At 49.5% G+C, this 23,940-nt stretch overlaps 1 protein-coding gene across 2 annotated transcripts in view; it reads right to left on the bottom strand.

The window, feature by feature from the left end:
- The window catches only part of LOC102454332 (scavenger receptor class F member 2-like), a 258,095-nt gene that overhangs the window by 90,734 nt on the left and 143,421 nt on the right, over window positions 1-23,940 (bottom strand). For both annotated transcript variants that reach the window (XM_075914780.1, XM_075914781.1), the window contains one exon: window positions 18,622-18,739. In XM_075914780.1, coding sequence (XP_075770895.1) covers window positions 18,622-18,739 — 118 coding nt within the window. The remainder of the gene's footprint in view (window positions 1-18,621; window positions 18,740-23,940) is intronic.

Raw genomic sequence — 23,940 nt, 5'->3', positions numbered from 1 at the left:
AGTTCTGCAGAAAAGGACCTGGGGGTTACAGTGGATGAGAAGCTGGATATGAGTCAACAGTGTGCCCTTGTAGCCAAGAAGGCTAATGGCATATTAGGTTGCATTAAGAGGAGCATTTCCAGCAGATCCAGAGATGTCATCATTCCCCTTTATTCGGCTTTGGTGAGGCCCCATCTGGAGTATTGTGTCCAGTTCTGGGCCCCCCACTACAAAAAGGATGTGGACGCATTGGAGAGGGTCCAGCGGAGGGCAACCAAAATGATTAGGGGGCTGGAGCATATGACCTATGAGGAGAGACTGAGGGAGTTGGGTCTGTTTAGTCTGCAGAAGCGAAGAGTGAGGGGGGATTTGGTAGCAGCCTTCAACTTCCTGAAGGGAGGTTCCAAAGAGGATGGAGAGAGGCTGTTCTCAGTAGTGACAGATGGCAGAACAAGGAGCAATGGTCTCAAGTTGTGGTGGGAGAGGTCCAGGTTGGATATTAGGAAAAACTATTTCACTAGGAGGGTGGTGAAGCACTGGAATGGGTTACCTAGGGAAGTAGTGGAGTCTTCATCCCTAGAGGTGTTTACGTCTCGGCTTGACAAAGCCCTGGCTGGGTTGATTTAGTTGGAATTGGTCCTGCCTAGAGCAGGGGGCTGGACTTGATGACCTCCTGAGGTTTCTTCCAGTTCTATGATTCTATGATTCTATGGTGTGGCTGAAACAAAATACAGGACTATGTAGCACTTTAAAGACTAACAAGATGGTTTATTAGATGATGAGCTTTCGTGGGCCAGACCCACTTCCTCAGATCAAATAGTGGAAGAAAATAGTCATAACCATATATACCAAAGGATACAATTAAAAAAATGAACACATATGAAAAGGACAAATCACATTTCAGAACAGAAGGGGGATGCGGGGGGGGGGGGGGGTGATAACTGGGGAAGCTATCTTTGTAATGGAACAAGTGACGTGCTTTTTCTCCAGGGTGTAGGAGAAGCGGGAGTCACAATCCATCTCCCGAAGGAGACCGATGAGAGATTGAACAAAGGTGTCCCGGGCCCCGTGGTCGTCGTGGGCCTGGAGTTCCTCCCGCTTCTCCCGATACAATTCTTGCAGGGGTGGATCCTCGGGGTCGGATGCCAGGCGCCTCTCAAGCGTCAAAACCTCCTGCTCCAGCTGCTCTATCGCCGCATCCCTCCGCCGGCTTGTACCCTGGGAGTAGCAAAAGAGCCGGGCGCGCACCTTCCCTATGTCCCACCATCGCTGCGCCGAGGGAAAGGCGGGCCGCTGCTGAGGTGCTGAGGTGACTGAAATACACCACGTCCCCCCACTCCAGCTGCCAGCCAGCCTTGATGGCTGGAGTCGTGTGGCTCTCCTGCAGGAAAACCACCATGTACCCCCACTCCCGAAGGAAGGAGAGCAGCCGGCTCCTGTGAAGAAGCACCCTACAGCCCAGGGCGTTTAATGTCATGATGGTGGTGTATTTCATAAAGAGGGCTGGGTTGGATCCTCGTGGGCAGGATGATCGTCGGCCTCCCGCAGGTCCTGCAACAGACTGCTCCCTGACTGGAAGGCCAAGAGAGTGTCACGGAACTTGCGGGCCCGGCGGTAGGCCGTGATGTCCTGCCTTTTGGTCCCTCTCCCCTCCTGCAAAAGGGAATTTGTGGCCCGGAGGACAGAGTGAAAATCTCCCCAGCGCCAAAGGGCGAGCTGCACCTTGTCCTTAGCCCCACAGGTGTATGTGAGGAACTGGCGCAGCTTGGCCGTCAGCTGAGGGGGTTGGGGTAGAGGGGTTTTCCTCCAGCTGGGCCCCCGGATGGACTTTGTGAGCCACAGAGACGGGCAAACAGGGATCCGATCCCCAGCGCAGCGCCAGGAGCGGCGGTGCTGCTCTGCCCGTCTCCATCCCCGGTGAGGGAGGGGGCGGCGGAGGGAACAAGGCAGCCCCTAGGGAGCTAGAAATGGGGGACACAAAAATTACCCCTTGAGGGCCACTCGCAGCTAGTGGGAATGAGACGGCCCCCATGGGGCTGGCAATAGCAGTGGGATGGGGGCGGGGGCGGTGGAGGGAGAACGGGTATCGCAGTGGGGAGGGAAGGAGGAGTAGGGTCGGGGTCGGACGTCAGGCCGAGAACAGGAGTGAGGATGAAGGTAGTGGTGGGAGTGGGACTAGGGCAGGGTTGGGGCTGGGACCATGAATAGGGGTGGGATCAGAATCGGGGGTATGGACGGGAACAGGGGAAGAATCGGGACAGGGAAAGGGACCAGAGCTTGCAAAGGGAGCAAGGGGACAGTCCTAAGGTCTGGGACACCGGGCTGCGGCGCCTCCCGAATGGGGTCGAGGACCGAGGGGACAGAAGTGGGGAGGGGGCCCGTGCTGATGCTGGGCTTGGATGGCTAGGTGGAGCTTGTGTCGGAAGCCACGGCGTTGGTCACGGTGATGTCAATTGCTGGGTCCCCTGCAGGGAGGGAAGGCGACTGCTCCACCTCAAAGGTGGGAGGGGGTGCCCACAAGCTACTTGGCGCCAGCCATCACCCCTAAGGACTCAGTGGCCTCAGATGAAGCATCTACGGTGGCCGGGCTGACAGGCAGTATTAGGGGAACCGCGAGGGTGAGAGCGGAGGCGGCCACCTGGGGCATTGGGGAGGGAGGAGGAGGAGGGGGGCGGCGCAACTGAGTTGCCACCTAGACCGAGGCCCACTGTCAATGGGTTGTCCTCCCCCTGAACTACTGGGGTCAGACCCAGGGCCTCGATCTCCTCTAAGATGGAGCTAAAGTCCATCCCCACAGCCCCAGAGTCCTTCCTGTTGGCTGCCAAGGCAAGAATTGCCTCAGCAGTGACGATGGGGGGCACGGATGGTAGAGCAGCTGGGGGAAAGTAGTGGAAAGGCTTGCGTGTTCCAATGACCTCCAAGAGCAACACTGCCTGGAGTCATGTACTCCCTTAGGGTCACCCATGGCAGAATGGTTAAGGGCGAGGTTCCAGACAAAGTGTGATACAGAAAGTCCTCAACTTCAGAGCAGACGGAGGATAACTGCACAATGGAGGTGAAACTATTGTGTAATGTTACAGCAGCTGTGAAGGCAGATGAAGGCTGCAGCAGACAGAGGATCTCCAATCGTCGTGGTGTCCATGCCATTGGTTTCTAGCTCTCTGTGGGTATGTCTACACTAGCTCGTTAATTCAAGCTAGGTAGGCAAATCAGGGAACCGGAGTTGCAAATGAAGCCCGGGATTTAAATATCCTGGGCTTTATTTGCATGTTCCCATCCGGCCGCCATTTTTAAATCCCCCTTAGTCCAAACGAACTGCCCGCGGCTACACGCGGCAGTTTAAAGTTAATCCGAACTAAGTCCTTAGTTCGGATTAACTGTTACTCCTCGTGGAATGAGGGATTTAAAAATGGCGGCCGGACGGGACCATGCAAATAAAGCCCAGGATATTTAAATCCCGGGCTTCATTTGCAACTCCGGTTCCCTGATTTGCCTACCTAGCTCGAATTAACGAGCTAGTGTAGACATACCCTATCTGTCAAGGACAGTGTGGTGACTGTTATGCACCAGTCTCCCCACTTTAAAAGAAGTCCCGCACAGGCATCTTCCAGATTTTGGGAAAACAACACCTGCACAAGTCAAAAGTCTGGTGGTGATCCACGTATGGCGATGGGAACAGGACGGTGAGCTCTGGAAGTTCCTAGTCACAGACAGACACACAGGTGGTGGGTGTGTGATTCAGTCGTCTTGCTCAAGAACTGAGGCAGGTTGAGCATCTCGGCTGCTGCACCCATGACTGAGCAGTCCTCTTTAGGGCCCACTCTGCTCACCCCACATGGGGAGGGGGCTAGAAAAAGTGCCCTAACAATAGCTTCTTTTCCTCCTGGCTAGATAGCCGCATCCAGCAGGATCACCACCCCAGCAGTCGAAAATGTAAGAAACTTTTCAACTTTGGAACTTGGAATGTACGTACCCTGATGGACAACTCAGTAACCGACCAGAGCGACATACGGCTATCATTGCTCATGAATTGAATCGGTTTAACATCGATATTGCTACCTTGTCCGAAATCAGAAGAGCTGATGAAAGACAGGTGAGGGAGGAGAAAGGAGGATACACCTACTTCTGGAAGGGAAAATCTTAGATGAACCTCGATTGTATGGAGTGGGCTTTGCTATTAAGAAGAAGCTCATAAGGTGCCTCTCTGAGCTGCCAGTAGGCATCAATGAGCGGCATATGACACGCCGATTGAGGCTCACCAAAAACCAACAGGTAACTATTGTGAGCGCCTATGCTCCAACAATGGACACCGATGAGGATGTAAGGGAAGATTTCTACTCTCAGCTGGAAACCATTTTATTGGAGACCCCTAAGGAAGATAAGATAATTCTTCTGGGGGATGTCAATGCACACGTTGGATGAGACTCAGACCTGTGGAAAGGAATAATTGGGAAAGACAGAGTTGGCAAAAGCAACTCAAATGGAATCCTGCTCCTGACCATGTGTGTTGAACATGAACTTACCCTCATGAACACCCTTTTTCAATAAAAGGACAAGTTCCAAACATCTTGGAGACACCCATGTTCAAAGCACTGGCATCTTCTCGACTATGTCATAGTTTGTGCTCGAGATCATAGTGAAGTACTTCTCATGAGCAATGACAAGTGTCGATGACTGCTGGACTGATCATTGCCTCATTCGATCTGCAATGAATATTAAGATTGCCCCCAAATGGAGGCTGCAAAAGAAACAGATCAGGCGCAAGAGCTGAAGGACCCCATTAAGCATGACCACTTCCAAGCAGTCTTAGAAGAAAAGATTCCATCAGAATTTCCAGAAGAAATTGAGGAACATTGGAGCCAGCTGAAAGCAGCAATCATCAATACCTGTGACGAAACCATTGGCTACCACACCAGACAGCATCAGGACTGGTTTGATGAGAATTATGTTGAAATCAAGCAGCTCATCAATGAGAAGAGAATGGCCTTTTGTGCTTGGCAGAATGATATAAATTGCAAGACAAAGAGAGAAGCCCATGCTAAGGCGAAGGTGGAAGTCCAACATAAAACCAGAGAACTCAAGAACAAATGGTGGACTGAAAGCGCAAGAACTCCACATTTTGTGGCTACCCATAATACACGTGGTTTCTTAAGTGCTATCAAGGCTGTTGATGGGCCAGTTTGTCATGGTATGAACCCCCTTTGCTCAAAGGATGGAACCACACTTTTGCAGGACAATGAAGTCATTAATTTTTGCTGGAAAAAACATTTTGAAGATCTTCTTAATCGTAACTCCATGGTTGCAGATGAAGTTCTTGAGCAAATCCCCCAACGTCTTCTGCTCCATCAGAAGAAATTTTACCAGAGTCACAGAGTGGCTTCCGACCATGTCACGGAACTGCGGATATGATCTTCATTGCACGGCAGCTGCAAGAGAAGTATCAGGAGCAAAACTGACCACTGTACATGGCTTTTATTGATCTAACTAAAGCCTTTGACTCGGTGAATCGCCGTGCCCTTTGGACTGTACTTTTGAAGATTGGGACATGATTTATTTATCAGGACATCCAAAGTTGCTTCATGACAACATGAAAGCAACTGTTCTGAGTAGCACTGGCTCCCAGAGTGAACCTTTCAAAGTACAAACAGGAGTCAAACAGGGCTGTATCATCGCCCCAGCCATGTTTGCAGTCTTTATTGCTGTCATTTTTGACCTAATTGCTGGGAAGCTCCCAGCTGGCATTGAAATCATCTACAGAATGGATGGAAAGCTGTTTAGGCTTAGCAGGCTGAAAGCTAAGAGTAAGATTTCCAAGACATCTATCGTGGAACTTTAGTATGCTGATGACAATGCAGTTTTTGCCCATTCAGAGAAAGATCTTCAGGCTATCTCAGATGTGTTTGCTGATGCTTCTGCATGTCTTGGTCTCACTCTCAACATCAAGAAAACCAAAGTGCTCCCTCATCATCTCCAAATGAGGTACCATGCACCCCATCTATTAAAATCAACAGAGAAGCACTGGAGAATGTTGATCATTTTCTCTACCTTGGAAGTTATCTTTCATCCAAGGCATGTATTTATGTAGAAATCCAGCATCGTCTGAGCTGTGCCAGTGCAGCCTTTGCTCGTTCACAACACAGGGTTTTTGAAGATCGTGACATTCGAATAGATACCAAACTTCTTATCTATCCAGCCATCATTCTCCCAACACTATTGTATGGGTCTGAAATCTGGACAACCTACAGATGTCACTTGAAAGTCTTTGAGAGGTATCACCAACGCTGCCTCCGCAAGATCTTGAAAATCAAATGGGAAGACAGGCGCACTAACATCAGTGTTCTGGAAGAGGCAAAGACCACCAGTATTGAGACAATGATCATCCATCAGCAACTTCACTGGATTGGTCACGTTGTTCTGAAAGAAGGATAACGTAATGTGGGAGGACAATGGAAGCGTTATAAGGACTTGCTAAAGGATAATTTAAAGAAATGCAACATTGACGTCGACACTTGAGCGACACTTGCCCAGGCTCGCTCAAAATGGAGACAAGTCCTACACAATGGCTCCCTGCATTTTAAATTTGCCCACCGACATACTGAGGAGGAGAAGAGCCACAGGAGGAGGGGGAGACTGGCTTCTAGTCATGGTCAACAGCCTCCTGCTGTACCTGGAAACATCTGTCCTCACTGTAACAGAACTTGTGGTTCAAGGATCGGCCTTATCAGCCACCTGAGGGTCCACAACTCCCATGGAAGATGATCATACTAGGCAATGAATGATCACCCATCACCTTAGGTGGCTCCTGGACAGCAGCTAAACAGGGTTCCTGAAGCAGGCTCTCTCCTGCAGCAGTCCCAGCCACATGGGTTCCCTCCATGTGCTGCTCAGGGCCACGCATCCCTGGGGGGTGAGAGAGTTTCCACACTCCCCCCACCCCCAGGCCCCACTCCCAGCTGTGATGATTGGACTGAGGGAGGGGAGCGTGCAAACTCTCTCGCCCCCCACCAGGGTCACGCAGCACCTAGAGGGAATCGCCTTTGCATGCTCCCCTTCCCCCAGGCCAATTATTGCAGCTGGGGGCGGGGGAGCACGCACAATCTCTCGCCCCTGCCAGGGTTGGGGGGGAGGGGGAGGAGGAGACTTTGTACACTCCCCTGCCTCCAGGCCAATTAGGGTGTGCAAAGTCTCTCGCCTCTGTCCCCGTACCAGGGCAGGACTCAGGCTGAATCAAACGGCTTTGCAGGCCAGATCATGCCCACCCCTGCTTTAGAGGAAAGCTGTTGTTGGATTCAGTGGTGTGGGAGGGGTCCCACTTCTCTCATAGGGAGTCATCCCCCTACTCCTTCAGCCATCTCTCCCTTGCCATGGATCCTGGCAGAGGTGTGCTCTTGAGTGCTTGGAATAGTGGTCACTGGCCTATGCCAGGGGCTGCTTTGGAATTTGTGGGGTTTTCCCCCAATGTCAGGACCCTATTCCAGATGCCCCTATTCAGTTGTATCTGAAAGAAGGGTGCCTGCATTCCATCAGGCAGCACTCGATCCACACTCTGATACTGAACTGAGCATCAAGCTTCATGATCTGAATCAATGGGATCCCATTGGTGCAGAAGGGGAGGAGGACGGCCCTCTGCTGCTAAAGGCCTCCTCCCCAGAGGAAGCTGTGTCAGGGCAGGCATGTAATTTCCTCAAAACAGCATGATGCATGGGGATGGCACAAAGGGAGGGAGGGAGGGGCAAGGAGCCAGCAGCTGGTGGGCAGAGCCATCCTGTCTGTCCAGCTGCCCCAGGCCTCATGCTTTCGGGGACCAGAGGGCTAGTAGGGGGCCTTGCACCATCAGCAGGGGTTGGGCCTGCCCCTGCAGTCACCGGCAGTTGCAGGAAGCAGAGCGACGCAGCTGGGAGCCGTCGGAGTGGAGCAGGCTGGGGCCAGGGAGCTCCACTTCTTGCTGTTGCTAGTGAGTGTGGGGGGTGGGGGACTCCCGCTGCCAGTACCAGGCTCCCTGGTAGACTCCTGGGCCATGTTGCTCAGGGGTAAGGAGCAATATTCCCTCTAATTTTTTGCAGGAAGGGATGGAACAGAGGCAGGGTTTGGGAGAAGGGGTGGAGTGGGGGGCAGGGTGGGAAAAGGTTCCTCCCCACACCACCCCCAGGCTAGGGGTGGTGTGGGGAGGAATTGTGGGGGGGCAGTCACCTGGCCAGTGCCTCCCTAGCGTTCCTCCCCAGCAGTCACCACTGCCTCAAAATGTCAAAAGGCCCACCAGGAGCTGCTGAAGAGGGTGTCTTCAAACTTAGTCTTACGGAAAAAGGTAGCAAAGGAGTCTTCCCATAGGCTGGTTGACATCATGACCGCAGCAGGCCTGTCAAAACCAGCCCTACCTCTCACTCAGGCTATTATGGAACTGGTGAAAGCCCTGTGGCAACCCCCTGCCTTCCTTCCCACCATCTCAAAAAGGGCTGAGATGAAGTAGTTCGTGACTGCCCTAGGTTATGAGTTCCTATGCATTCACCCACCTTGAGGTCTTTGGTGGTGTCCACAGCCAAGAAGCAGGGCCTGACAGGGGTGACTTCTAAAGCAAAAGACTCCAAAAAATTGGACCTTTTTGGTAGAAAGGTTTACTCAAACAGGGGACTACAGCTTAAGATCGCTAACCATTAGGCACTGCTGGACAGATATAACTTGAATATGTGGGACTCCATTTTGAAGTTCAAAGATTCGTTTCCCCAAGAGACAGGGAAGGAGTTCTTGCGGGTGAAGGATTGGAAGTCAATAGCCAGGGCTTCCTTGCAAACCATCCTGGATGTGGCAGATTTAGTAGCCAGGTCTATGGCCCCACGGTGGCTATGCATAAGATCTTATGGCTACAGTCCTCCAGTCTCCCACTTCAGCTCCAAACAACCCTTCAGGATCTCCCCTTCAAAAGGGCTTTGCTCTTGGTGCACACAGACACCAAGATTCATGGGCTGAAGGACTCCAGAGTGACGTTCAAATCCCTGAGATTGTATACCCTGGTGACTGAGGAAGTGCTACAAGCCTCAGCAGCCCACCCATTTTCCACCCCACCATGCCCTGCAGAGGAAAGGGAGCAGGGGTTTTAAACACAGGCAGCCGCCCCTCCCATTTACCTCAGTGGCAACGTATGTCCTGCTCAGACACCCAGGGGCTCTAAGCAGACTTTTTAATGGGACGCTCTTGGATGTTATACCAGTTCCTGTGCTGCTGGATCCTGTTTTCCCTTTATTTTTGAGCCACCTGTTCTGCTTCATCATGGCATGGTCCCATATCTGCACAGACCAGTAGGTGCTGAGCATAGTAGAAGCAGGTTATACACACCAATTTATTTCTACCCACCCCCACTCTCCCTCCCTGTCCCTCTTCAGGGACCTCTCTCACAAGCAACTTCTAGTCCAGGAGGTGCAAGCTATCCTCTGGGTGGGAGCTGTGGAAGATGTTCTATAGGATTTAAGAGCAGGACTAAAATCCCTCACCTATTTCCTAATTACAAAATCCAAGGGTGCTCTCAGACCTATTATAGACCTGCACTTGCTCAATGGCTACCTCAAGAAACTAAAGCAAGGGTCTCAAAATCCTAGCCTGAGAGCCATCTGCAGCCTGAGCACTTCCCCAATCCAGCCCACAAAATGTTTTGAAAAAGTTATTTAATCAAGCCCACGTGGCTGCTGACATGGGGGGGGGGCACACAGGGACTTGCCCTCACACAGGGATCCCAGCAGCACACAGGCCCCCAGCTCCCACATAGTTCCGGCTGCAGAAGGCACTGCTCTGTCTGGGAAGCCATGCTGACTGCCCTCCACTGCAACGTGAACCCCGTACTTGCCAAGGAGACTAATGAGTTGATACGCTTCTGCACCCAGTGTGTGGGTTTTGCTTTCGGTTACCCCAGGCAGGGGCAGAGGATCCCAGCATGAGAGTGCAGATGTTAGTCGGGGAGGTGGACATCCCAGTGCAAGTACAGAAGAACGGTCATACTGGTTCAGAACAAAGGTCCATCCAGCCCAGTATCCTGTCTTCCAACAGTGGCCAATGCCAGATGCCCCAGAGGGAGGGATCACAACAGGTAATCATCACATGATCCCTCTCCTGTCACCCATTTCCAGAGAAACAGAGACTAGGGACACCATTCCTACCCATCCTGGCTAACAGCCATTGATGGACCTAACCTCCATGAATATATCCAGCTCTCTTTTGAACCCTGTTAAAGTCCTAGTCTTCACAACATCCTCTGGCAAGGAGTTCCACAGGTCGACTGTGCGCTGCATGAAGAAAAACTTCCTTTTGTTTGTTTTAAACCTGCTACCTAGTAATTTCATTTGGTGGCCCCTAGTTCTTATATTATGGGAACAAATAAATAACTTTTCCTTACTCACTTTTTCCACACCAGTCATGCTTTTCTAGACCTCTATCATATCCCCCCTTAGTCTTCTCTTTTCTAAGCTGAAAAGTCCCAGTCTTTTTAATTTCTCTTCATATGGGACCTGTTACAAACCCCTAATCATTTTTGTTGCCCTTCTCTGAACTTTTTCCAATGCCAAGATATCTTTTTTGAGGTGAGGAGACCACATCTGCACGCAGTATTCAAGATGTGGGCGTACCATGGATTTATATAGAGGTAATAAAATATTTTCTGTCTTATTCTCTATCCCTTTTTTAAATGACTCCTAACAGTCTATTTGCTTTTTTGGCTGCCGCTGCACACTGAGTGGATGTTTGCAGAGAACTATCCACAGTGACCCCAAGATCTCTTTCTTGAGTAGTTGTAGTTAAATTAGTCCCCATCATATTGTACGAATAGTTGGGATTATTTTTCCTGATGTGCATTACTTTACATTTATCAACATTAAATTTCATTTGCCATTTTGTTGCCCAATCACTCAGTTTGGTGAGACATGAGGGTGTCAGGGTGAGGACTCCATTTCATGACTTTTGTAGGATCCTGGTCTCTGTCTGGGCTCTTGGATGCAGGAGAAGACACTATCAACTTGAATGTACTGTATTGCCAACCCCAAGCATTCAAAATTCATGAATCAGCCCCCCCCCCCCCCCCCCCCAAGAGAAGGTTTTCCTTTAAATCACAGATAAAAGTACACTTGGGATCTTTTTATCTGACATTTGGTGTTTGAGGTCCAGTGGTGTAGCAAGGGGGCTGGGGGGCAGTTGCCCACGGGTGTCACGCTAGGGGGGTGCCAATTTAGTGGCCAAAATTTATGTTGTTTTGAACTTTTTTATGATTAATTCCTATTTTGTATATGTTCCAACAGTCGACTGTGAAAAGGTTTCAGCGTAACATAGCTATCGTCCTATTTACTTTTTGAAGGTTTTGCTGAAACCTTTTCATAGTCGACTGTTGGAACATATACAAAATAGGAACTAAAAGTTAACAATAACAATAACATAACTTTTGGCAGCTAAATTGGCGTCCCCCCCTAGTGTGGTGTCTGGGGGCAATTGCCCCCCCCCCCCCCCCCAAGCTATGCCACTGTTGAGGTCTTTGGCTGGACTCAGGGCATGTTTTCTAGCTTTCTCCACAAACCATGAGCCCTAAAGTCTTTTTTTTTTTTTTTTTTTAAAGAAAGGAAACAGAGGGCTGGGATTCTCTTCTAATACCATGCACCAACAAACAAGCATAATCTACTAAACCAGAGCAATCACAGTTGACAGCGGTGCATCAGGCAGTGAATTTTCCAGATCTGTCTTATTTCTCATAACACAGCTGGGGCTTTCCAGAAAAAAAAAGCCTCAATTATCAGGCGGCTTGTGATCAAATCAGGAGAGTTGGCATCACTGATATCTAGTCAGTTTCACAAAATGAGTTGTTAGTTTCACAGCTTACATCTATGGACGGGACAGCGCTGCACACACCCTTCCAGGCCACAAGGATGAGCTGTCAGCTGTGTTGAGCTGGCAGCATGAAGCCACTCTAGCCCCGCTGCGCTGCCAGTGATGGTGGCAGGGGCCCCCAATGAGTTTTAAATCACCTGGGGGCAGCAGGCGGGGCCAGGGGATGTGCGGAAGGGGAAGCGCATGGGCGTGCAGGAGGGTCCAGGAGATACATGGAGGGGTGCAATCGCACCGAGACCCCTGCCCCCTCGCTATGAGGCTTTGAGGACTGCCACTGGCCCCAAGGTAAACTGAGTTTGACACCCCTGCTCTAAAGTTTTGCATGGTCTCTCTGGCTTCCATAATCCCTTCCCTGGGGCCTGGTGCAGTGCCCTCAGTAAGAGATGACTACTTCCACATTTCGATATTCCAAGGCAACAGAAGGATCCTTGGGTTCATTGTGAACCAGGCACATTACCAATTCATAGTACTCCTGTTCAGTCTGTCAGGGCCCCTAGGGGTTCACAAAGCACTGGGGAACTTATGCTCAGAGCCATGGCTGCCAATCCCACCCTCAAGGATCTGCTCCTGGCCACAATCCAGAGGTCCTGGCCTGGGTGCCATGCCTGGGGCTCTGCTCTCAGCTGCTTCTGCTGGCCTTGCACCTGGGGCCCTGGCTGCCAGCTTTGGCTACTCCCATCTGTAGCTCCAGCCTCAACTCCCTTACACCTGTCCTCATCCCTCACTCCTGGCTGTTGGGGAGAGGGGGGGCACAGACAGGGGTAAGAGAAGCATGAGGTAAAAAGTTTGGGGCCACTGATTAAGGATTTAGCACAGTACATGGGGCAGACTGGCCGAAGTTTAGAATGAGCTGCAACCAGAACTGTCCCACCCACTGTGAAAAGATTCCGCCATTCCAGTGCTGCTAGCCAGAACACAGCCGTTCCCTCTGGGAGCTCTGTGCTGGGGAAGCAGCAGCCTATGCTTTTCCAGAGCTAACCCCATCCTGCAATGAGCCAGCACAGCCACAAAAAGCCAGAGAGTCCAACAAGCTATGGATGAAAGAAACTATTTCAAGTCTTTTCCAAAGGAATACTTCTGAAAACGAGTCTGTGTTTGCAAAGTGGCTTCTTTTATCTACTCAGTAATTCTATGCAGACCACATGTTCCCCAAACCACATGTGCAGTTTTGGAATTTACTTGGCACTACTGCCAAATGGAAGCTTCTGGCAGCAGTTGACTTTATGAGATGCAGCCACACTGACGGGAGATTTTTCCCCACAGCAATTTCAGTTGGAAAGGATCTGCTGGTCCCCTCTGCACTCCCTAACAGCAGCAGGATAGAGCCTATGGCTAGCCTAGATGATTTTATTGATCAGGGCATTAACACAGACAACTAACACTGTTAAGAAAGGAGTTGTGACAGTTTTGATTGCCCTTGCCAGTCCAACTTGTGTGCCCACAGTGCAATCCAAACCCATGCAGACTGGTATGGCCCAGAGTTGGACCCACCTCTCTAAATGGGAGAAGGCTCAACGTTGGGCAGAAGACCTCTGTAGTGTGGATAACCTGGGCATTTTGCTTCATCCTGCCCATGTAAGGCCTGACCCACACCTCAATAATCATAAACTCATAGAACACTAAAACTGGAAGGGATCTCAAGAGCTCATTGAGTCCAGTCCCCTGCCCTCACAGTAGGACCCAGCACAGTCTAGACCATCCCTGACAGGTGTCTGTCTAACCTGCTCTTAAATATCTCCAGAGATGGGGATTCCACAACCTCCCTGGGCAATTTATTCCAGTGTTTCACCACCCTGACAGGTAGGAAGTTTTTCCTAATGTCCAACCTAAACCTCCCTTGCTGCAGTTTAAGCCCATTGCTTCTCATCCTAACCTCAGAGACCAGGAAGAACAACTTTTCTCCCTCCTCCTTATAATACCCTTTTGGATACTTGAAAACCGCTCTCATGTCCCCTCTCAGTCTTCTTATAATGAAATGCTTCAGCCCAACAGACAGGTCTGAGCTGGGCCGCATCTGTCTATCAGGGTTTTTGCAATGCCCAACTGGCAGCCAACACCCCTCCAGCTTCCACATTGTCTGTGGCACCCTGCCATAAAAGGCCAGTCAAGAAGAACAGGTCATTTCTGGAGTCTCTGCTACCTGTATGGACTTGAAGCTCGCCTGGGCACATGGGTTTTCCAAAACAGCGCAAGACCAGCAGCAACCTTATGCAATCTGTTGCTATTTCCCACCTATCATTGGACCCAGTCATGTGAGAGACAGTGCCTTTGGAATTCACAGCCTTTCAGGGCCACTGCAAAACCCTGCAGATCAGCCTAGTTCACTCCCTGCATTTCCTAGTCATTCTTGGCATCTCCTGGCTCACTGTGTATAGTCTGCATATTCACTGGGGCGGGGGGAGGCAAGCGTGTTTTGTTTTTGCTCTCCATTTTGCTGGCAATGTTGTCTGCTCAAACCCAGTTCCATGCCAGAGGCCATCAGTAGTTTAAGCCTAATAAACCCTGGCATCCCCTGTAATTCAGGAACAAAGGGGATCATATCAGCAAAACCTCCATCAACACCTGCGACTCCCCCAGTAGCCCCAGCTATACCATTGAAATACAAAAGCGACAAGGAGTCCTGTAGCACCTTATAGACTAACAGATGTATTGTGGAGTTCATAGGGTACACCATTTTGCCTGAAGGGCTGACTGTGGATCCATGTAAGGTATCTGCCACCTCCAAGTGGGAAGTTCCAAAGAATGTGTGAGAGGTATAATTCCTTGATTTTCCCAATGTTTTAACAAGGGGTATTTCTACCTGGTAGTCCCTATCAGGGTGCTCTTCTGGAAGGGAAAAGTATTTGTTCTCCTGAGGCTCAATACACCTTTGACAAAGAGAGCTTTCACTATGGCTTCCATCCTTGTTCATCCAGATCCCATATAATTCACTGTGGAGGCCAATGCATCTAATTTACCACTGGAGCCACACATCACAAAAATAGGGTCACATAATCAACTCCACTCATGTGCTTTTATTCACAAAAGCTAGCCCCACCAGAAGGGAACAACAACATTTGGGATAAGAAGTTACTGGTAATCAAGGCAGCTTTTGACAAGTGGTGTCATCTCCTGGAAGGACTCTGTTTCAGCTCCCTACTGATCACAAGAACTTGGGATATTTCTGGATGACCCAAAACTTAAAGGCTGTGTCTACATTGGCAAGATCTTGCCACCTGTCTACACTGGCCGCGAGTACCTATGCAAGAACACTGATGTCCTAGGCTACGTCTACACTGGCCCCTTTTTCGGAAGGGGCATGCTAATTTTGAAAGTGGGAATAGGGAAATCCGCGGGGGATTTAAATATCCCCCGCGGATTTAAATAAACATGGCCACCGCTTTTTTTCCGGCTTGGGGAAAAGCCGGAAAAAAAGCGTCTAGACTGGCCCGATCCTCCGGAATAAAGCCCTTTTCCGGAGGATCTCTTATTCCTACTTCAAAGTATGAATAAGAGATCCTCCGGAATAGGGCTTTATTCTGGAGGATCGGGCCAGTCTAGACGTTTTTTTTCCGGCTTTTCCCCAAGCCGGAAAAAAAGCGGCGGCCATGTTTATTTAAATCCGCGGGGGATATTTAAATCCCCCGCGGATTTCCCTATTCCCACTTTCAAAATTAGCATGCCCCTTCCGAAAAAGGGGCCAGTGTAGACGTAGCCCTAATGTATGAAATCAGGGCTTCTTGCGCAAATACTCTGATGCTCCTGCTCAGGAATAAGCTCTCTTGCGCAACTGTTCTTGCGCAAGAGGCCAGTGTAGACAGGCAATGTTAATTTCTTGTGCAAGAAAGCCCGATGGCTAAAATGGCCATCAGAGCTTTCTTGCGCAAGAGAGTGTCTACACTGGCATGGATGCTCTTGTGCAAATGCACATGCCAGTGTAGACGCTCTCTTGCACAAATACTTTAACACAAAAACTCCTGTGTTAAAAGTATTTGCGCAAAATCTTGCCAATGTAGACATAGCCAAACAGTGTCAAATCTCCTGGTCACTATTTTTTGCCCAACCTGAAGTTGACTTACTGCTCCAGAAGCCAGTGGATAATATCTACTCTGTGACCAGCTCTACCATGGGATTTCCACTGAATTCATCCAGAGAAGCCTGGGCCAAGGGCCTCTGGAAGGAACCTTTGAGAGGAGGGCACCATCAGGAGTGAGATTCTTCAGCTGAGACAGAAGGCTAGCCAGCCCAGCCTTCAGGCAGATTAATGAGCTCAGCTGGGATGTGGACATCCCATTGACAGTCTGATTGGCTGTCTGGAGAGAACCAGCAGGCCTGCTTCTGAGCTCAGCTTCAGCAGATTGCTGGCTGCTCAATGATTATCTCTGCAGCCACAATCAGTCCTGTGCCTGCCTTATTCCTAGCCTTGTTCCTGTTCTACTCTACTCTGTTCCAGTCCTGCTTCCTTGTGACTCCAGCTCTGACCTCGGTTTGACTCCTGGTTCCTGACTGTAGCTCTGACCCTTGACTTAGGTTCCTGGCTCTGAAGTCCTGCTCCAACCACCAAGCATAATTCCTGCTCTAGCCATTAGGCATGACCATCCATGTCCTGCCATGACATATAGGCCATTGTAGTCTCTTGATACAAGTGGCCAGTCTTTTACTAAACTGCCCAACATACCCAATTTCTTCAAACGTCCAGACACTCTTTAATTTTTCTCTTAGCGAGCTATTTGTTCCCTGTCTTCTGTGTCCCTTACACTTTCACTCCATCTCTGCCGTCACCATCTAGGGCACAGCAACTGGCAGGTGTGATTCCCAACTTGGGGAGATGTACACATGCTAGCTTGGTGAGATGTACACAGAAGTGAGCTAGCATGCTAAAAATAGCACTTTAGCAGTAGAGGCTTGAGCAGCAGCTGGGGCTAGCTGCCCAAGGGCCAGACCATATGCCCACATGGGTATGTATTCAGGCAGCTATTTAATCAGGAGACCAGTATTTGGTCATAAAGCCCCTAGGGGAAGCTGAGGGCATAATGGCACCAGTACTTAGCAGGCCATACACTTTCCTCCACTCTACTGCTATGCCTCTTGGGGAAATTCATGCCTGATCCCTTGTGGGCATCATGGCACATCTTGTAACAGCATGAGTTTTACCCAAGTGTCTTACCCAAATTTGATGGGTGTGGAAGGCAGTCTTCCACTCACCCTATATTTCCCTAAGCTTCCTCTTGGGAGTGCTATCCCTGGCTCCCAGGCCTCTTTGCAGTGCATTGTTAGAGGGACATTCTGCCCAGAGGTGGCTGCATGCCCCCCCCAGCCCTGCCCATAGTCACCCTGCACTGGAGGACACATGCACTGGCAGACAGAAAAGTCCTGGAGACTGGGCCTAAGCCAGTGGAGTGAAGGCCACTAAATGTGGCCATTATTATAACCCTGTTTGCAATTACCCAGAGTTTTCAGAAGTCTTCACCTTTTTGGTTGAAATTTTGCAGGCTCAGTCTGTGTCTGCAAAAGTAGTTCAGTCATAGCAGAGAATGAGGAATAATATACTCCCCTGCTGTGGAAACATTTTACATTGATTTTAAACAGCTTTACTGTAGAGATGGGTGGGAGGGAATGTGCCAAGTGGGGGCCCTGGCTGAGCAGCAGATGGGAGGAGGAGGGGTGAAGGGGCTAGCGTCCTGGCTGAGTGATCATGCTCCTATTCGAACAGGATTTTTTTTTTCATGGATTCACAGATTTCAAGGCCAGAAGTGCCCATCCTGATCATTCTGTCTGGCCTTCTGGGTTATAGGCCAGAGAACCCACCCAGGGATTCTGCTGTCCAGCCCAAGAACCTCTGTTTGAACCACAGCAGATCTTTAGAAAGAAACCCCCAGTCCTGATGGAAGGGCTCCCAGTTACACACAGGCCCTCGTACCTGGGTAATTGTTTCAATGTTCTCTACCCCTCACTGTGCCGTGTTTCAGTTCTGGATTTGCCTAGCATGAGCTACCAGCCATCAGATCCCACTCTGCCGGATTAACACACTCCCATGCCAGCTCTCTTCTCTCTGTGCGAACTGGCCACGGGACTGATCTCCGAGCATTTGGCAAGCACATTGCACAGTCCTCTCATGCAAATTTCTCATTGATCTGGTTCTGTGCCCTCTATGGCTGGCTGCTTTGAGGGTTAGTTTAGGAACAGGCACACTCACTCCCTTGGCACTTTGAATGGCGCCATTTCCCAATACGTCAGGGAACAACCTGATCTAGTTAAAGGGATCTTGCTTCTGCTGGCAATGCTGTATTTTCCCCTTCCTGCTCCAAAAAATGCACCACGCACCTAGGGGCATGAGCCAGAGGCTGAGCGCGCTCGTATAGGGAGGATCTCAAAACCCTTTACAGCCACCTGAACAGACTCCCCTTCTACCCCGCCCAGCCTGCAGATGGTGATGCTGAGACACAGAACATCAATGAGACCACTGGCATAGACCAGGATAAACAGCTTGTCCGCTTCTCTTTCTTGGAAAGTGGAGTTTAGTTTAGGTTGATTTCTCCACTTTTTTTTTCCCACTCCACCACTGGGTGAGACCTGTCTAAGGGCACGGAGTCAGCACTGGGCCGAGGTTTAGCCCCTGCAACCCCTGTTCCCCAGTGCTGCACTTTGACCACATGGGACAGAGCCTCCCCCAGCAGCCAGAGCTGGCGTATGAGGTGGGGTGGCTAGTGCCTAAGGCAAGTGATAAGGCACCCAGCAACTTAGACGTTGGCCCAAGAAGGCCACACGCTGGGCTCTCAGTGTGGAAGCAAAGGCACAGACACTTACCCCTGAGCTTCCTCCTTTTTGCGACAGACACAGCAGCAGCAGAGTAGTGAGAGGAGGAGGATGAGTAGCAAAGCCAGCAGGGCCCCTGCTGCGATCACTCCCATCCGCTGATTGGCCTCTGAAAAGGGACGAGATACCCATTAACACACTGCCCTGGGGAGCCAGTTGCCCATCCCACTCCCAAGGAAAGATGCACAAAGAGGAGTAGCACAGCCAAAGCGATGAGCCAGCTGCATCCTGAGTGGATGAGAGTGGGGCTAAAAAGCAAAAATATTCATTTAATACATTTTAAACCTGGGCGGGGAGACCATTGTGATCATCTAGCCTGACCTCCCCTATAACACAGGCCAGAGAATCCATCTAGATGGTTAGATGCCCAGTACTGACTGTAACTCAGGCATTGACATCCTTTGAGAAATCCCAGTTAAAGTTTCCAAGTGATGGATAATCCACCACATCTCTAGGTATCCTCACTGTTAAAAATGGGTCCCTTATTTCTAGTCTGATTTGCACCAGCTGCAACTTCCACCTGTGAGATCTTGTTTTGCCTTTGTCACACAGATAGTTCAGAGAGTCCACAAGGGTCCCTTACAATCATCTATTCTGACTTCTTGTTTCACACAGGCCAGGCAACTGCCCCAAAATAATGCCCAGAGCAGAGCTTCTAGAAAAAAAATCCATCTTGATTTAAAAATTGTCAGTGATGCACACTCTGTCACAACCCTCAAGTCCTTCATCCTGTAAATTATGGCCTATGTTCCTTATTCCTAGATGTACACATTTACATGTAACCGTATCAAAATGCATATAGTTTGCTTGGCCCAGTTTCCCAATTGATCCAGATTGCTCTGAATCAATGACTAGTTTGTTATTTACCTCTGCCCTAGTTGGTATCATCTGCAAACCTTATCAGTGAGGGTTTTTACTTTTCTTCCAGAGAATTGATAAAGCTGCTAAGTAGTGTAGGGGCAAGAAACACATCCACTCAATGACAATTCCCTGTTTATAGTTAAACTGAGATTTATCAATTAGCCATCTTTTAATCCATTTAATGTGTGCCATGTTAATTTTACATACCTCTAGTGGCACCAAGTCAAACACCTTACAGAAGCCTAAATATATGACACCAACACTATACTAACCATACCTGTCATCTCATCCAAAGAATATATCAAATTGGCTCATGTCATGACCAGCATGTGAGTGGTCTGAGGTAATAGCTGCAATTGAGGCAGGGCCAGGCTAGGTGTACACCAAGATATCATAGTTTGAGACAGGCCAGACGGCAGGTGGAGAATCACAGGCAGGGTCGTGTTATCAGGAGACCAGAGTCAGACAGTAGGAGCTGGTAACACAGGGGAATGGGCATCCTAAGCAGGAGGATCCCCATTTCACAGACAACTTACTGTTCCCCTGCTTGGTTTAAATAGAAGCAGGGGACCAAATGGAAATGCTGGAGTTCCACCAATCAGATCCCAGAACTACACTCCATCAGTGTTCTGGTGGTTGTTAAGAGGATACAAGGTGGCAGGTCAGAATTTATTGGCTCTTAAGAGCACTGTGGATCAGCATTCAACACCCATGATCCATGACAGCATCTATTTTTCATAAATACACCTTGATTAGCATTAATTACATTACCCCCCCCTTTGTTATTATTGAGTTCTGTGGCAGCTGCTCCATTATTTTGCCCAGGATTGATGTCAGTCTTACAAGCCTATAATAGCCTGGGTCAGTCCATTAACCCTTTTTAGAAATGAGCACACAATTCCCTTTCATCCAATCTTCTGGAACTTCCCCACTATTCCAAGACTTTTCAAAACCAACATTAATGGTACATTGAGCTCCTCAGTCAGCTCTTTTAAAACTCTTGGGTGCAAGTCCTCTGCAGCTGCTGATTTAGAGCAATTTACTATCAGAAATCTCCTGTGTAGGCACTTGTACACTGTGATAAGTCACTTCCTAATCTGTTCTTTATTAAGGTAAACACAGTGATCTCCTTGCATCTCTCACTATAGGGTGATCTTGAATCATTCTTGTGGCTCATCTTTGAATCCTCTCCAATTTGCCAACATTGTTTTTGAAATGTTGACACTAGAACTGGATGCAGTTTTTAATCATGGTCTCATCTCACCTATATGTCACCTCCCTGTTCCTACCCAATCTTCCCCGAGAGTTCATAGGGCTGCCATTAAAATCTGGAGGTTGTCCACATAAGGACAATAGTCAGCACATGTTTTTGAATGAGCTTCTGCAGATAAGGTTAAAGGGAAAAGAGAATGCAACAAGAGAATCCTCTATCTGAAACACTGACAGAGTGATGAGAAAGGTAGGAGGAGGCTCAGAACCCGAGGGAGGTGGGTACCATTCCAAGAAGGACAGCATGGTTGATGGCATGGGAGGTGTCTGGCAAATTAAAGAGGATGGAGCACTGGATCTGGGTGTGGCCAGAGAGAAGACATTCTGGTGAGAGCTGTTTCAGTGGTACACAGAAGGAAGATGCTGGAATGAAAAGGGTCTACAATGGCACTAGAGGAGAGGAACTCCAATCAGCAATTGCAGATGACAGGTTCAATGAGCTTTGAGATGAAAGGGAAAAAGGAAATGGTGTGGCAGTTGAAAGCATCAGGCATGTTTCATGGGTCCCACAGGAAATTGCATAATTTTAAACCATCTGTGTAACCAGAAATGCAAGAAGGAGCAGTGCTTCTGCTGTGCAATGAGGCTAGAGTTTCTGTCTACATTTTACAGACTGGAATTCCTGGCCCTGCAGGATTTTAACTGGAGCATTCCATGCATTTCACTTCCTAACACCACAGAATCCCTATATCCTTATTCCCTAAGGCCCTGCACTGCTTTCCCTGGACAGAACAAAAGTGAGATTTGGAGCCTTCTGGCCCAGCATGCCTCATTCCAACTGGGGCTTCTTTGAGGCTCCAAAGGGACTTCAACATGGGGCTTGAGGGAGAGAGAAAAGTAGATCAGAGCTAAGAGCTGAAGCCAGAGAACCCAGCTAACCACCAATGAAATTTCTCCAGCTTCCCCTCCTATTCTTTCCTGTGCAAGTACCCACTCTGCAAATTCCAGATGGAACCACTGGACTAAACAGTGTGGAAGAGTCCCCAGGCAGAGCCAGCAAACAGAGCTGCTGTCTCACATATGTGAATCTGCCAACAAGAATGAGGGGGTGAGCAAGTGTAGCCAGACAGAAACCCCGCCTCTCTCTCTCTCTCTCTCTCTCTCTCTCTCTCTCTCTCCCCCCCCTCCCCTCCCCTCCCCTCCCCTCCCCTCCCTCTGACATCCTTGGGAGAGAGAATCCTTGAGAGCAAAACTCTGTCTTCAAAGGCTCCAGGGCCTCCAGAGGTGCTGGAATTACAATGGCCCTGGATGCTAGACAGGAACCAGATAACAGCGACAATTGGGCCAGCAGGCGATCGGGGCCTTGAGCTGCCCTTGGCTGGTACCAGTAATTGATACGTCTACACACCATCCCGGAAGAGGAATCTGCCACCCCATCAGAAAGAATGTCTGGCCCTAATGATTTAGTTACCTCCACCTCACAGGTGCAAATTAAGCTTTGGACCCTCTGTGGGAATGGGCGTCACAAAGACGTTCCAACTTAATTGGCATTTTAATGACAAGAGAAACATCTATGTGACCACAGGGGTATAAAGTGGGGCCCTGTGCCCCACTCTAATTGGAGATCCAACCATATACCTGCTGGTCAGGCGGTCTTGGACCCCCAAGACTTTAGGGACGCCTTCGTCTCGTATCGACTGCTTCCCATTGGGATTGAGAGAAACGCTGGCTTCGCCGGTGAAGGATAAACTTAATTTGTTGTCAGTATGACCCCTGCTGTGACCTGGATGTTAAGTCTGGTCTTTGTAAAGAGGTACGTGCTTGAACACAGGTATACAAAAGGAGGGGATCGGTGAAACTGGTTTGAACCTGTTGTAAGGCCTGAAAAGGGACTGTGAGGGGACAAATAATGATTGGAGGGAATTTGGTGCAAAGGGGCATGACCTGTATATGCATGCAATTGTAAGTGGTCAGTGAAAGAGGGGTAATTACCATGTAAGATAGTCCAAAAGACCTTGCCTTTTGTTTGGGCAGTTGCAGAAACTTTGCAGAAACTTTTTCCTGAGTATCCTGGAGGTTTTTGCCCTGGAATGCATTCCTGAATAAAGCTGGTTGCTTAAGAAGGGTGTCTGGAATTGATTTGGTAGGGGTTTTGGGCCCCCATCTGAACCCTCGGATTAAATTCTCCGTCACCGGAGTAAAGATCGCAGGGGTGAGAATATACCTGCTAGGTGTCTATTTTTGTGCGCATTTAATAAGAGCTCAGGGAACCAAAAGGGTTCCATGGTACCTTTAAGTGACTGTTGTTGTATTGTGTTGTCTGTAACCCAGCAGTAACATTTAACAGCTAAGCTTGCCTTGTAACAATAAAATAGTAACTATTTAAGCTTTAACCTGACTCCTCCTGTTGCTGTAACAGAACCAAACACAATCAAAAGAACCATAGCTGGTCGGGGTAAACGCAGTAAGAGCTGAGTGTTGAGTCGTGCCGCCTCCACGGGGCAGACTCTTGGGGTGCCCGTCAGCCTCCCTGGCTGCCTACTGTGAAGGGACTCTGTCCTAGCAGTCAAAGACTTGGGTGTGATAGGGCTCACAGACCACTCACTACCCCGGCCACCGGCTAACAGCAGGGCGTTTGCTGCACAGCCTGCAGAGCAGCACAGGGCCCTGCAACTACAAGGCCAATGGAGTCACTAAACTGAACCTGGAGACTCTGGAAAAGAAGAGACAAACACCAAGCCAGTGAGTAAATGGAGCCCAGCCCTGAGCTGCAAGCCTCTAGGGCAGCCAGCAGCACTTGCCCACGTAGGCCCTGCCCAAGCTGTCGTGAAACAGGAGCTATGGACTACTGGCTCAGGGCAGCCCCAATTTCTCACAACTGTGCATAGAATTCACAGCTGGATGTGGAGGCTCAGGCAGGCTGCATGCCTCACCCTGCTTCCTGGAATGAAAGGGAACAGCATAGAGCTTGGTGCAGCTGCAGCATCTGCCAAGCAGAGCAGAGAAGTCATCACCCCAGAAAGTTTGTCTTCTCCAAAGGTACTAGAACCTGACACAAGGTGGTTCTGGAGAGGGGGTTGACTCAGAGTCCAGCCTAGCTCGCTGTGAAGAGGGACAGAGGCCAGGAAGCCCCCTCCTACCAGGGATGCTCCAGCCTATCACACTCCTAATGGATTCGATGCTGATGATAGGCAAAGTACCACACATGGCACAAATAAAGAGCCCCCTGGTTAAAACTCA

Source organism: Pelodiscus sinensis, unplaced genomic scaffold (genome assembly GCF_049634645.1).
Source record: "Pelodiscus sinensis isolate JC-2024 unplaced genomic scaffold, ASM4963464v1 ctg43, whole genome shotgun sequence".
Taxonomy (NCBI): domain Eukaryota; kingdom Metazoa; phylum Chordata; order Testudines; family Trionychidae; genus Pelodiscus; species Pelodiscus sinensis.
The sequence above is the reverse complement of the archived record's forward strand: the minus strand, read 5'-3'. Positions and strand labels throughout refer to the sequence as shown.